At 47.2% G+C, this 15569-nt stretch overlaps 1 protein-coding gene across 2 annotated transcripts in view; it reads left to right on the top strand.

Annotated features, from left to right (window-relative positions):
• The first annotated feature begins 491 nt into the window (after positions 1 to 491).
• PRSS55 (serine protease 55) overlaps positions 492 to 15569 on the top strand; it is a 28858-nt gene continuing 13780 nt past the window's right edge. The window contains exons 1-5 of one of the 2 annotated variants that reach the window (XM_007961673.3): positions 492 to 884; positions 4720 to 4912; positions 6543 to 6793; positions 8152 to 8294; positions 13477 to 14321. In XM_007961673.3, the coding sequence (XP_007959864.3) occupies positions 536 to 884; positions 4720 to 4912; positions 6543 to 6793; positions 8152 to 8294; positions 13477 to 13794 (1254 nt within the window). In that variant the 5' untranslated portion in view covers positions 492 to 535 and the 3' untranslated portion in view covers positions 13795 to 14321. Of the gene's footprint in view, positions 885 to 4719; positions 4913 to 6542; positions 6794 to 8151; positions 8295 to 13476; positions 14322 to 15569 lie in introns of those variants that run through there. The other variant, XM_007961674.3, reaches the window with a different exon arrangement.

Genomic DNA, 15569 nt, shown 5'->3' with positions numbered 1-15569 from the left:
GAAGCCCTTCCCCCAGACATTACCCCCACGTTCACAGAGAAGCCGTGGCCTGAACTGAGCCTCAAAAAATGTTTGGGGGTGACAATGGCTGAAAGCATCATTGTGCCCACCGGAGGCTCAATGATATGGCTTGACTGTGTCCCCACCCTAATCTCATCTTGATTGTAGCTCCCATAATTCCCACGTGTTGTGGGAAGGACCCGGCAGGAGATGCGGGGGCAGTTTCCCCCATACTGCTCTCTTGGTAGTGAATAAGTCTTACAAGGTCTGATGGTTTTATAAACAGTTTCCCATTTCACGTGGTCTCATTCTCTCTTGTCTGCCGACATGTAAGACACACCTTTCACCTTCCACCATGATTGTGAGGCCTCCCCAGCCACCTGGAACTGTGAGTCTATTAAACCTCTTTTTCTTTATAAGTTATCCAGGCTCGGGTATGTCTTTATCAGCAACATGAAAATGGACTAATACACTCAGGAAGTTGGGTGGTGCCCAGGTCAGGGAGAAGGAAACCTGGGATAAGAAAGGCTCTGAGATGAGGTGCCTCTGTGCAGCCATCCTAGAAACAAAACAGTCAGAAAAGAAGTCTTCATGGCTGCAGTCTGAGTTCTCGGCTCCACAACCCATTGTGACATCACCTGGGGGCCCTGGATCTGAGCCAGAGGCTGTCAGCCTCACTCCCTCAGCCCTGGCCTCTGTCACCCCCGGGCCCACAGCACAGCCTAGGGCCATGCTCCTGTTCTCAGTGTTGCTGCTCCTGTCCCTGGTCACAGAAGCTCAACTCAGTCCGCGGACTCCTCTCCCAGAGGCTGGAGTGGCTCTCCTAGGTGGGGCTAGGGGCGCCCACCACCCTCAGCGCCCTCATCCCCCCCGCCCAGTCAGTGGTGAGTACAGGAGCAGAGGGGGCATGGATGGGGGCTCATGGTCCAGCTGACTGGCTGCCAGGAGGGTGGATCGCAGAGCACAAGGCCAGAGCTCCAGGGGTCCCCACATACCCCTCCTCCAAATCACTTCTCCTTTTTCTCCTCTCTTCCCTGGCCTTTATCCTGACACTTTATCCTCAAAGGAATAGTAGGCTGCCCTGAAGCTCGTGCCTAGAACTAGCTGAGACTGAGTTCTCCCACTTGGAGGGGGACCATTACCCTGGGCCTCTGTGGCTCCCATCAGCACCAGGCTTCCAGGAGCCACAGATGCCCAGGGAAGCCTAGATCAGTCAGACCAAGTTCAAGGATGCTTGTGTCCTTGTGCCTGGCCCCCTGCAGCTCCCTGATGGCTCATTTCTTTCTCCAAGGGGACGGGTGAGACTTCAGGGACACTGGGATACCTAGCAACTGTTAGGGGTCAAGCACTTCCCCGTGTTTAACGCACACACCACCACGGCGGGGCATCTGCTTTCAGACCACGTGTGGACAAGGAACTCAGCCTCACTGAAGACGAGGATTTGCCCAAAGTTGACCCATGGGGAAATGACAGAACTGTCTGCTTGGCCTGCACTGGGCGACCGCAGCGCCAGGTTGCCTGCCTTGTGCACACTGCCTCTTGCCCAGAACACAGCAGGTTCACCTGGCCTCCTTCAGTCCAGCCTGGGGTCCACTGCACTCTGTGTGAACAGGGGGTGGGGGGAGTGAGGGGAGAGCATCAACAGAACATGCTCCTCTGGTGTCCCATTGCAAGGGGGCCCAAAATGCATGATTGCTCAGATCACTCAGAAGCAGCCGTTTCTGCTTCCATCACTGCTTCCAGGCTCTGAGCTCTTGCATGAACCTAAAAGTCCACATGATTCCGTATGGATGTTGTGGGTTGATCTCAGGACCAAGAATGTGGGGGATGGGTCCCATGGGGACTTTGATGCAAAATGGATATGAGAAATTCTGCCAGTTCATTCTGGAGAGTTGACTTTGGTCCAAGCACTTTGTCGGCCATTTCAACATCCATCCCCTCATTTCATCCACACGTCAGTCTTATAAAGTTGGCATTATCTTATGCTTATTTTAGGAATGAAGAAAGGGGGGGGGGTACTCAAAGATAAGTAGGTTTCCCTAAATCATTTAGTGAGTAAGCAACAGAGCCTGGATTCAAGCTTGGGCTGTCTGGCACGTGCCACGTTCTGCATCTCAGACGGAGAGACAGAGGGCACCCATCATGGCTGCCCACCATCCAATCCACCTCACAGACACTCAGCATTTTGATGTACTTCCTTCCATACTTGTAAACCCACATTCTTAACATAATAAAATCACAAGGTTTAAATACGATTTTCATCCTGACTTTTTCACTCAATTTTATATCACAAACATTTTCCTGTGTTGTTAAAAATCCCCCATGAGCCTAATTTTGTGGCTGAGAAGCAGTTGATGATATGGATGTGCCTTACTTTATTCAACCCTAGCATTTAGCTGGTTTTCAATTTGTCATGATGATAGAGATCGCTGCAGTGAACATCATCAGATGCACATATGTGCTGCCTTCCAGACTCCCAGAGTCATTGAGTCAGAGGATGACTTATGGTTGTTGAGTGCCTTTTCCATGCCACGTGTGGTTTTCGGACCCTGGGACCCACTATCAACCAGACAAGCATGTTGCCTTCTCCGTCTGGAGCTTACATTCTGGTACCAGAGTCAGGCAAAAGGGACTTATAATGTAGGAGTTAATGTAACGAGGATGCAATGAAGAAATGTAACACTGGGTAGGAAATAAGGAGTCACCAGGATGGGAGGGGCTGTTTCAGACACAGGTCAGGGAAGGACACTCTGAAGAAAGGATTCTTGGGCATAGTGAGGAGGTGAGCCAAGTAGCTGCCTGGGGAAGAATATTTCAGGCAAAGAGCCACATGGGGCAGTGATGAGAACACCAGCTCTGCTGCCAGCCTGCCTGGGGCTCATATCATGGTTCAGTCACTGACTAGCTGTGTGACCTTGGGCAAACTACTTAACCTCTCTGGGCCTCATTTGTCTCAACTACAAAGTGAGGATGAAAACAAGAGAGCCTACCTCAGTAGGGCAGTTATGACAACCAAGTGAATCGGTGCTTGTAAAGTGCTTGCGACAGTGCGTGACACACAGTAAGCATCATATGTAAATAAAATCAGAGAAGAAGTGTGGATCCAAAAGTCGCGAATAGGCCGAGCATGGTGGCTTATGCCTGTAATCCCAGCACTTTGGGAGGCAGAGGCGGGCAGATCACCTGAGGTCAGGAGCTCAAGACCAGCCTGACCAACATACAGGTTTAGTGAAACCCTGTCTCTACTAAAAAATACAAAAACTGTAGTCCCAGCTGCTTGGGAGGCTGAGGCAGGAGGATCGCTGGAACCTGGGAGGCAGAGGTTGCAGTGAGCCAAGATCATGCTACTGCACTCCAGCCTGGGCGGTAGAGCAAGACTTCATCTCTCAAAAACAAAACAAAACAAAACAAAACAAAAGTCCCAAAGAGAGCCTTTATGCATTACTGACAGCAGAAGGCTCTGGATGCACATTGCTAAGTTCTCACTCGTGTATTTTTTTTAAACCAAAAATGATCACCACGGGGTCACCCAAACGACAAAATCCTCACAGCTTCTATTGAGCTGATGGTTGGAAAATGAGCAGCAAGAAAGAGACAAGAAGAGGGTCTTGGGCTTTTTAGAGTCAAACTCATGCCTTGTCCCAGAACACAAGGCAGACATTCAAGTCAGCAAATATTAATGGAGCATCTCCTCTTCCTGGGGGCGAGGAGCTGGACCCGGCCTCTGTCCGGAAGGGGAATTTCCTGCCTCAGCACAGGCAGTTACAGCTTTGCTCTCAGTCCCCCAAGTAAAGGAGCTGCTCAGCCTGGACTAGCCTAGAACAGCCAGGGCTTTTAGCCAGGGCTTTCCGGTAGGTTCTGGCACTTTCTGTGCCCCGCCCCTTGTGGTTTCTTAGGGCTGCTGAAATGAATGACTACACACTTGGCGGCTTAAACAACACAAATATCTTATCCTACAGTACTGTGGGACAGAGCTCCAGCACAGGCCTTCCAGGGCTGAATTCAGGGTGCGGCAGGTCTGCATTCCTACTGGACGCTCTAAGGGAGAATTCTTTGCCTTTCCACTTCCAGCTTCTAGAAGCTTCTCTGGGCCCCTGCCTTCATCTTCAAAGCCAGCTATGTTGCATCTCTCTGCCTTTCCTCTGCAGTCACTTCTCCCTTGGCCTGACCTTCTGCTTCCCTCCACCCCTCTCAAAGGCCTCAGTGATTCCACTGGCCCCTCGGAAAAGCCAACATCGTGTCCCCACTCTGAGAGCAGTGGTTAGCAACCCAAATTTCATCTCCAAAGCCCCTCTTTCCTTGAAAGCTAAAATATTCGCAGGTTCTGGGGAGATGGCCTATTAGAACTTGGTCCTCTTTGGGGGGCTACTGTCCTGCCCACCACAGGACGTTGGCTTTGGACGCTATTTTTCTTCCAATTTCTCCTGGATGAGAGCAGAAACAAGCTCAGTGAAGTGACTCTCCTGAGGTCACAAATGCTGGATAGAGTCAGAGCCAATGCTTCTGACTCGCCTGCTGAGCTCTGTGTAGAAAAAATAAAGCATCTGCTGGCTGATGTCACAAGAGCTGCCCCGCTCGCCAGCCTCAGTGAGCTCCTCTCTAGAATGGGGGTGAGGACATCCACTTGGAAGCCTCCTCCTCCCAGCCCGGTCCCCGGCTCACACTGGACGCTGACTAAATGTTTCCCTTTTTGCTTTCCACTCTCTTTCATTCCACCAGAATGTGGCGACAGATCCATTTTCGAGGGAAGAACTCGGTATTCCAGAATCACAGGGGGGATGGAGGCGGAGGTGGGTGAGTTTCCGTGGCAGGTGAGTATTCAGGCCAGAGGTGAACCTTTCTGTGGCGGCTCCATCCTCAACAAGTGGTGGATTCTCACTGCGGCTCACTGCTTATATTCCGAAGAGCTGTTGTAAGTACCACGAGCCTCCTGCTGCTGCCTCTCAGGGCGCCCACCCCTGGGGCACCCACCCCCTCACCCACACCTGGTGGCTGAGAGGAACCTGCGGCTGTTCGGTGTCCAGTCAGCATGAACAGCTCCCACCCACCCACCCATCCCCTAGCTCTGGGGACATGGAGGTAGCCAGCCTGAGGCTGCATCCTCCTCACATCACCCAGGGCCAATGACTACGACCTCCCTGAGGTCACATCTGCCGTCTTCAGGAACACCTGTGGCTTGATGGAGCCAAGCGGCTTGGTCCAAATGCCTCTTCTGGGGCATTCAAGTCCATCTAGGGGGAAATCCTTCTAATTCTGGAAGCCTGACTTCCTGGGCCACCTGACCCCCTACTCTCCTGCTCCTTGTAGAGCGTTCTCTGTGTGACAGCATGTGGATGAATGCCTGGTATTACTGATGACTAACTATGTGCTGGGGACCCTGCTAAGAAACTTTCCTCTATTGGCCAGGCGGTGGCTCACGCCTGTAATCCCAGCACTTTGGGAGCCGAGGTGGGTGGATCAGGACTTCGGCGGTCAGGAGTTCAGTGGTCAGGAGTTCGAGACCAGCCTGGACAATATGGTGAAACCCTATCTCTACTAAATTAGCTGGGCATGGTGGCGTGCGCCTGTAGTTCCAGCTGTTCAGGAGGCTGAGACAGGAGAATTGCTTGAACCCAGGAGGCAGAGGTTGCAGTGAGCCAAGATCACACTACTGGCACTCCAGCCTGGGCGACAGAGCAAGACTCCATCTTTAAAAAAAAAAAAAAAAAAAAAAAGAAGAAGAAAAGAAGGAAGGAAGGAAGGAAAGATTCTTCTGTTAACTCATTTAATCACACAGTGACCCCTGGAGCAGGTAGAATGAATAGCCCTCATTTATAGATAAGGAAACTGAGGTCCAATAAATTGAGGCCGCTCACCCACGGTACCCACCTAGTATATAGAGACAGAATTCAAACTCTGGCTCTAGCACTTGTGCTTTCTGCTACACCAGCTCAAGGAAGTTTGAAGACCTACAGAAGGGCTGATTTTAGAAGGTTAATCAAAAACCCAGGGACAGTTTCATCATGTCATAACCAAAGACCTTTGTGGCACCTGCTGTCATGGGATATCAAATATCCTGTGGGGTTCTGAATGTGGACTTATTACTGAAGCTCCTGTCTGCTTGGTCAGTGGTGGTCTAGACTAACTTCTGGTCCTGAGTTTCTAAAGTGTTGGTAGACCGGTTGAGATAAAAGAGATATAATAATGAATGCCTTACCTATCTGAAAACCAGTTTGATCCGTGCCAAGTGGCTTTTTGTGGGCTCTGTAGAGTGCCCTAAACCCAGCTCTGCCTTTGCTGTGTTAGACAGAAGCATGTCATTCACATCTCTGGGGCCCCCGATGGTGCCATGGTGTGGCTGTGGTCTGCTCACCGGCTGTTCTGTTTTTTGTTTTTGTTTTTCCTGTCTTTTTCCAATCCTCACACCTTCTGAGCTACAGCCCCAGTAGGGTCTAAATGTCCTAGAGCTATGTGAGATTTAGGTTTCTGAGCACAGCCAATTCTCCCACTTTTGAGGCTTCCCTTCCCCTTCCACTCGCCCCTCTCTGGTTCTCTGCCACCAGTCCAGAAGAACTGAACGTCGTGCTGGGGACCAACGACTTAACTAGCTCATCCATGGAAATAAAGGAGGTCGCCAGCATCATTCTTCACAAGGACTTTCAGAGAGCCAGCATGGACAATGACATTGCCTTGCTGCTGCTGGCCTCGCCCATCACGCTCGATGACCTGAAGGTGCCCATCTGCCTCCCTACGCAGCGCGGCCCCGCCACATGGCACGAATGCTGGGTGGCAGGTTGGGGCCAGACCATTGCTGGTATGTGACTGCTCAGCTTCCCCTGGGGAAAGAGCCACTGCAATCTGAAGGAGAGGGGAGGAAGGGGGAAGGGGAAGAGCTGAGGAAGGAGTGAGGACAAGACTTGCTTTGGAGCAGATTCCTGCGTAGTGGAGGCTCACAGAGCCCAAGCCTTAGGTCCTTTTGAGTGCTGAAACCCCAAACTGAGAGACCAGTTCTGAGCCAGTCTGATCCAGCCAGCACAGAGCAGTGTGGTTTGTGTGTTTAATCGAATTTAAACTCTGCAGTTAGCCAGAGGCCCCTCTACTCTGTATTCATAAACATCTTCCCTGATTCCCACGGGTGTGTTTCCTACCTGGCTCCTCCAAGCATTGGAGATGCCCACCCTGGGCTAGGCTTTGATGGTCCTGGAGCATTGCCTGGCTCTTCTTAGAAATGAATCTGTTGTTACTTGTTATGCTGTTACTTGGCCAAAACAGAAGAAAGTCTACTGGGACAGCAAGATATGATGAAGGGCCTGCTGGACTGTCCCCAAAGAAAACCCAACAAAACCAAAAGCAAATAGATAGGGGAGGGGAGGGGATGAGAACAGCAAAGCATTGCGTCAGCCTGAACGAGGCTGTGGATCCACAGGGATGATTCGCAGCGAGCCTGGGCCTGGACGGCCGTGGGTGTTTCAGAAGTTGAGCAAGCAGAGGGAAAGTGATGAGACCTTAGTTCTGGGCTCCAGGCACTCCTGGAAAGGTAGAAGAGGGAGAGGAGGCACATGGGCACGTACAAGTTTAAAAATCTTCAATTAGGGGAAGAAATGCGAAATCTCTTTGTGGTCAGAGTTAATGAGATGGAGAGGAATCTGGGTGAATTTCCGGCATCTGGTGGCCCAGAAAGGGCCTCTGCAAATCCCCTCTAATCCCATCTCAAGACACTCTGCCAACCTGCCCTTGCTGAGGAGCTAAAATTGTTTCACTGGGAGTGCAAACCCACCTCCCAAGGCCCTGTGTGAAGGAAATGCCATCCTCATGTAATAAAATGTCACAATAGGCAAATGTATTGATGAGGCAGGATTATGCTGAGAAACAGTCGGTAGCCAGTTCCAAGAAGCTGAGTCTGTGGGGCTGACTGGAGTCAAGTTGGAAGTCTTCTTGGGAGTAGAAATTTGGTTTTGAATGAGAAGAAAAATTCCAGTAGTTGCGGGAGTTTTGGGGGGAGTGGGTAAGTTGCAGGCGTGGGGTAGCCTGAAGGAAGTGAGGGGCTACAGAGCCTGTGAAGGCAGGGGATGGGGGCTGGTGGACACAGGGCCGAGGGCACGGTCAGCTGCATCATGAGCATGGGGACATGAGGCCTGGTGGCTTCTCTAATGTGCTTTCTCTCCGGACCAGCTGACAAAAACTCTGTGAAAACGGATCTGATGAAAGCGCCGATGGTCATCATGGACTGGGAGGAGTGTTCAAAGGTGTTTCCAAAACTCACCAAAAATATGCTGTGTGCCGGATACAATAATGAGAGCTATGATGCCTGCCAGGTAACTAGGGGGTACCCTCCCTCACCTAAGAGGTCCTCACCCTCTCGGAACTGCCAGTGCAAGGATATTCTCTCTCTGCTGTGAATGGACAATTCTGAGTCTGGAAAGTGTATGGGAATTAGGGCCTTCAGCCATGGGAATGAGGATGTGGATTGCAGAACCTCTGGAGCTATGAGTGAGCACACCTGGGAGTCAATATGCTGCAACCCTGCTTAACTATTTCTGATCTTCATCAGGTACACTAGGGAAACAGGGTGCCAAGGCTTTTCTCATTTCTGGGAATTCTTTAAAAAAAAAAAAAAATCCAAGGAGGACTTGGTATCTATATAAGAAGTCATTTTAATTCATTAATTTAGAAACCTTTGTTGAGCATACAAGGCCCTGGAGACCCGTAAACGAGATATGGTTCCTCACCTAAGGGACCCTACGGTTTCCTGGACAGGCAGTGGATAAACAAACGATGATAATATATTGGGTGTTGCATGTGGGTTTCATTTAACCAAAACTGGTCTCTTTGCCTCTCTTTAATAAAATGAACACAAGTTCTTCTTTAAAAATTATTGATAGCCAGAAAAATAGAAAAACAAACCCCATAAATTAGCTTCCTCTGGCTCTAAGGATGAATGATGAAATTTGTTTTTCATGCTCAAAGGTGCTCTCTTCATCTTAAAAGTGGCCACCCTGATGAACCTGCTTAGTCACAGCTGAAGACTAGGGACCTGCTCATTGGCCAGGCAGTGGACCTGGTCATTGGTATAAAACCACAAATGCAGATGATAAATATTCTGAACAGTGACGGAGAGGCTACCCCATGGAAAAGAAATATATTTATCTAGAATAATCTGTTATGGTTTAATGTGAGAAAATTGGCAGTTTTTCCTGATAGGCTATGAGAGCCTTGAGAGGTGGGTACTGGAACAGGGGTTAGAGGCAGAAAGGGAGAAGAGAAAGGAGAAGGCATTCTGAAGTAAGAAGTAGACCCTGGCAGCATAGCACTAGGTTTAGGAGCCCCCCATGTGGTGAAAACTTGTGGGGACCAAAAAGAGTGACACATGAACCTTGTATTTTCTTCACCTTGTGGGCAATTTAAAATATTACCAAAACAACAACAACAACAACAACAACAACAAACAAAAAACAAAAAGACAATGCACACAGAATTGAGACTTCTGGTTCCAGACAAGACAGAGTAAACACAATTCTCCCAGCCCCTCCCACTAAATACAACTAAAAGCATGGGATAGTATCTTGTAAAATACAAACAAAAAGGCTCTGAAAGATGAGGAGAAGGTGGTCTGATTGGAGATCTTTGGGTGTTTCTTTATAGCAACGCAAGAACGCACTACACACAGCATGACCAGAAAACATTAATTGTCCTCCCTGATTAGAATTTGTTATAATACTGTACTTATTCTAGTCACCTCTCAAGGATCATGGAATGGGACATCATCTCTCATTGAAGTCTGCTTGCAAGGTTGTAGTTGCTCAGCTCCTGTGGTGAGAGAGTAATATAACAAAGGTAGAGAGCGCATGGGCTTTGGCATCAGAAAATCCTGGGTTACATATACCTCAAAATAATAAGAGCCATCTATGACAAACCCACAACCAACATCATACTGAATGAGCAAAAGCTGTAAGCCTTCCTCTCAGGACGAGAACAAGACAAGGATGCCCTCCTTCACCACTCCTATTCAACATAGTCCTAGAAGTCTTAGCCAGAGCAATCAGGCAAGAAAAAGAAATGAAAGGCATCCAAATAGGAAGAGAAGATGTCAAACTATCCCTCTTTGCAAATGATATGATTCCATACCTGAAAAACTCCATAGTCTCTGCTCAAAGTCTCCTAGTACTGATAAGCAACTTCAGCAAAGTTTCAGGATACAAAATCAATGTACAAAAATTTGTGACATTTACATACACTAGATAACATACAAGCTGAAAGCCAAATCAAGAATGCAATTTCATTCACGATATCCACCAAAAGAATAAAATATCTAGGAAGACAGATAATCAGGGAGGTGCAAGATCTCTATGATGAGAATTACAAAACATTACTGAAAGAAATCTGAGACAACACAAACAAATGAAAGACATTCCATGCTCATGGATAGGAAGAATCAATATCATTAAAACTGCCATACTACCCAAAGCAATTTACAGATTCAATACATTCCCTATCAAATTACCAATGACATTCTTCACAGAATAAAAAAAAACTATTTTAAAATTCATACGAAACCAGAAAAGAGCCCAAGTAGCCAGGGCAATCCTAAGCAAAAAGAACAAAGCTGGAGATCATGCTATCCAAATTCAAACTATGTACAGGGCTATGGTAACCAAAACAGCATGGTACTGGTACCAAAACTGACACCTAGACCAATGGAATAGGTTAGAGAACCCAGAAATAAAGCTGTACACTTACAACCATCTGATCTTCATCAAAGTCAACAATAACAAGCAATGGGGAAAGCACTTCCTATTCAATAAATGGTGTTGGGATAACTGGCTAGCCATATGCAGAAGATTGAAACTGGACACTTTCCTTTCACCATCAACTGAAATCAACTCAAGATGAATAAAAGACTTAAATATAAAACATAAAACTGTGAAAACACTAAAAGAAAGTCACTACGAAATACCATTCTTGACACAGGCCTTAGCAAAGATTTCATGAGGAAGTCTCCAAAAGCAATTGCAACAAAGTAAAACATTGGCCTAATTAAACTAAAGAGCATCTGCACAGCTAAAGAAACTGTTAACAGAGTAAACAGACAACCTACACAATGGGAGAAAATATTTGCAAACTATGCATCTGACAAAGGTCTAATATTCAGAATTTATAAGGAACTTAACAAGCAAAAACTAAACAACCTCATTAAAAAACGGGCAGATGACATGAACAGACACTTCTCAAAAGAAGACATACATGCAGCCAACAAGCATATGAAAATAAAATGCTCAATATCACCAATTATTAGAGAAATGCAAATCAAAGCCACGATGAGATATCATCCCACACCAGTCAGAATAGCTGTTATTAAGGTCAGAAAGTAACAGATGTTGGTGAGGTTGCAGAGAAAAGAGAAGGCTTCTACACTCCTGGTGGGAACATAAATCATTAGTTCAGCTACTGTAAGAAGCAGTTTGTAGATTTCTCAGAGAACTTAAAACACAACTACCATTAAATCCAGCAATCTCAATACTGGTACATATCCAAAGGAATATAAATTATTCTACCAAAAAGACACAGGTATGCGTATGTTCATCACAGCACTATTCACAGTAGCAAAGACGTGGAATCAAACTAGATGTCTGTCAATTGTGAACTGGATAAAGAAATTGTGGTACATATGCACCGTGGAATATTATGCAGCCATAAAAAAGAACAAAATCATGTCCTTTGCCACAAATTGGAGCTAGAGGCCATTATCCTAAGTGAATTAATGCAGAAACAGAAAACCAAATACCGCATGTTCTCACTTATAAGTTGGAACTAAATGCTGAATACGCATGGACACAAAGAGGGAAACAATAGACACCAGGGCCTACTTAAAGGTAGAAGGTATGAAGAGGGTAAGAAGCAAAAACCTACCCATCAGATACTGTGCTTACTACCCGGGTGATTAAATCATTTGTACACCAAACCCCAGTGACATGCAATTTACTCACATATCAAATCTGCACATGTACCCTGTTAAAGTAAAATAAAAGTCGAAAAAGAAAATAAGAAAATCTTGGGTTACAGGATGGAGGGTACTAAAAAAATTAAAAATAGAACTACCACATGATCCAGCAACCCCACTGCTGGGTATACATCCAAAAGAAGGGAAATCAGTGTATCAAAGAGACATCGGCACTTGCATTTTTACTGTAGCACTATTCACAATAACCAAGATATGGAGTCAACCTAAGTGTCCCTCAATGGATGAATGGATAAAGAATATGAGGTACATATACACAATGGAATATTATTTAGCCATAAAGAATGAAATCCTGTCCTTTGCAACAACATGGATAGAACTGGAGGACATTACATTAAGTGAAATAAGCCAGGTACAGAAAGACAATGCATGTTCTCACTCATAAATGGAAGCTTAAAAAAAAAAAAAAAAAAACTCATGGAGATAAAGAATGATAGTTACCAGAGGCTGGGAAAGAAAGCAGGTGGGGACTCCAGTGAAGGAGCATGAAAACACAGTTAGTTAGAATGAATAAAATCTAGTATTTGGTAGCACAATAAAGTGATTATAGATAATAAGTATATATTTCGAAATAACTAGAAGAGTGGAATTGAAATGTTCTTAATACAAAGAAATGATAAAAACTTGAGGGGATGGATACCCCAGTTACCCTGATTTAATTTTTGCACACTGTATGCCTATATCAAAATGTATACCCCATAAACATATAAAACTATTATGTACCCATAATAATTAATTTAAAATTAATAAAAAGAAAATCCTGGGTTCCAATCCCAGCCAGTCTACCATAGAACCCTCAGCAAGCCCTTTCTCCTCCTGCAGGCTCATCTGCCTTGTGTGAAGGTGGACGGAAAGATGTGGGGCATTTGTTTGATTTATGTAGACGTGGGGCATGGCAGGGACTTGGTTCAGAAGCTCAACATAAATGGATAACTATGTGAGTCATAGACCATGTGATTCCATCCTGGAAGGGTCACCCATTCTGAAAAGCTGGGCTGAATTAAAAAGGAACGTCCTTCTCTCTGTGCCTCTGCAAGAACACAAAGGAGACCCAGTTCCTAGCCCTACAACACTTCTTCACATGTCCCATTTCCTTTCCTGCCCTTTCCAGAGCCTCTCATTCGATAAGACCCTCAAAACAAGTCTCCACTCATCCCTTGGACTGCGTCTCTCTGTGCTGCAGATGGAGTGGTCTTTTCTCACCAAGCCCTCCCTCTTCCTCCCCCATCTTCAGTCCTATCTCATCCACAGCACCCCACCCCCAATGCTCTACAACCCTACAACCTCCAGAGCCAACCTGGCAGCCACACGCTTCTCCCGTGGAGCAGGGATGGTGTGGGTAAAGGTCAGCATTGATGAGATGTCCTTTGGCAGCCAGAGTTGGGGAGGTGAGGAATCCTCTTCCACGAATGAACTGTGCCCAGCCTCACATGGGCAGCTTAGAACCAGACTCCCTGCTGAGCTGTGTTCTCTGCCCACAGGGTGACAGCGGGGGACCTCTGGTCTGCACCCCAGAGCCTGGTGAGAAGTGGTACCAGGTGGGTATCATCAGCTGGGGAAAGAGCTGTGGAGAGAAGAACACCCCAGGGATATACACCTCATTGGTGAACTACAACCTCTGGATCGAGAAGGTGACCCAGCTAGAGGGCAGGCCCTTCAGTGCGGAGAAAATGAGGACCTCTGTCAAACAGAAACCTATGGACTCCCGAGTCTCGGGGGTCCCAGAGCCAGGCAGCCTCAGATCCTGGCTCCTGCTCTGTCCCCTGTCCCATGTGTTGTTCAGAGCTATTTTGTACTGATAATAAAATAGAGGCTATTTTTTTAACCAAGGGAGGGTGCATGAAAATGTGTCTCCAGCAGAGGCTCTGACTGCAGCTCGGGGCTCAAGGATGGAAACTGAGACTGGAACCAGGAGAACCAGAAAGTCAGGCTGGGGCCCTGGTTTGGGGACTGCACTTTGGGTCTGTGGATTAGTCAGGACTCTCTCCGTTCTAGGTGACAGTCACCTAAGTCTGACTGAATTCAGCCAAAATGAGGCATTTATGGATACATATAACAGGAAAATAAAAATAAAAATAAAAAACCGACACACAAATATCCAGGGCAGGCATGATGACTTCAGGCGTGGCTGAGTTGAGGGGCTGAAAGGTGAAGGCTGTGACTGTTGTCTGTGGCCATTTCCCTCAAGAAGGGCTTCTCAGTGGTGGCCATGATGAGAATAAAGAATTTCCTGTTGTGCTGGGAAGTTAGTCTCTTAGATCTATGCAGGACTTCAGCGGATTGGACAAGGCCCACCCACATTACGGAGGGAAATCTGCTGATTCAAAAGTTATCAATTTAAGTGTCAATCTTATCCAAAGATGCCCTGCAAGTTGACATATGAGATGAACCACCACACTGCCCAGGCAGCCTTCACATGGTGTTTACATTACTCCCGCCCATCAGAACGAACGATGTGCTTAAGCTCACCCTACCTTAAGGACAACAGCTTATTGTAACCCTTCTATCAAGCAACCTTAATGTTTCCTGAGGACCCCACTGATATGGTTTGGCTATGTCCCCACCCAAATCTCATCTTTAATCCCACGTGTTGTGGGAGGGACCCAGTGGGAGATAATCGAGTCGCGCAGTGGTTTTCCCATACTGTTCTCATGGTAGTGATTAAGTCTCGCGAGATCTGATGGTTTTATCAGAGGTTTCCCTTTTTGCTTGGCTCTTGTTCTCTCTTGCCTGCTGCCATGTAAGATGTGCGTTTTGCCTTCCACCATGACTGTGAGGCCTCTCCAGCTACGTGGAACTGTGAGTCCACAAACCCCTTTTTCTTTATAAATTACCCAGTCTCAGGTACGTCTTTATCAGTTGTGTGAAAACAGACTAACACACCCACTTTTCAAAATCACCTTTTTTCCGTTCCCCATCTTGGGCCTTCTCTCTTTTGGGGCAGGCAGGCCTGGACTCCCCTTTCCCTCGCCTCTCAAGTTGTCACCTGTTCTCCTTTCTGGCTCATCCTGGAGCCAAGCTGATGGTGCTCCCCTCTTGCTCTTTCCTTCATGTTCAGAGGCTCTCGCCTCTTCTTTCAGCTGACCTCCCTCCATGGCTCAGTCCTTCTGAGTTGCCTGCTGTGTTCCACCAGCATGTTGAATGGCCCCTCCCTGCACCAAGCAGGACTCCCCACCCTGCAGCATGCAACTGCAAGGGCTAGTGTGGGGCGGACCACCATTCACAAGAAGCCCCTTGAGAACATGTTCTCATCTTCCCCTCCTGTAGACCCAGTGCTGCTGCGTGCTTCTTTCCTCCGGATTCGAATTTCCTGGGCCACCACCGAAGATGCAAAGGCAATTCAGGAAATGCAAATCCTTAAATGGAAGCTTGGGCTTTTCCTGGGGACCTACAGCCTGGCTGAGAGTTCTCCAGACAGAGACTGTGAAAAAAAGCTTCCTGGCTGGGCACGGTGGCTCAACTCCTGTAATCCCAGCACTTTGGGAGGCCGAGGCAGGTGGATCACCTGAGATCAGGAGTTCAAGACCAGTCTGGCCAATGTGGTGAAACCCCATCTCTACTTTAAAAAATACAA

Source organism: Chlorocebus sabaeus, chromosome 8 (assembly GCF_047675955.1).
Source record: "Chlorocebus sabaeus isolate Y175 chromosome 8, mChlSab1.0.hap1, whole genome shotgun sequence".
NCBI classification, from domain to species: domain Eukaryota; kingdom Metazoa; phylum Chordata; class Mammalia; order Primates; family Cercopithecidae; genus Chlorocebus; species Chlorocebus sabaeus.
Note: the sequence above shows the minus strand (reverse complement) of the source record. Positions and strands in the feature narration are given on the sequence as shown.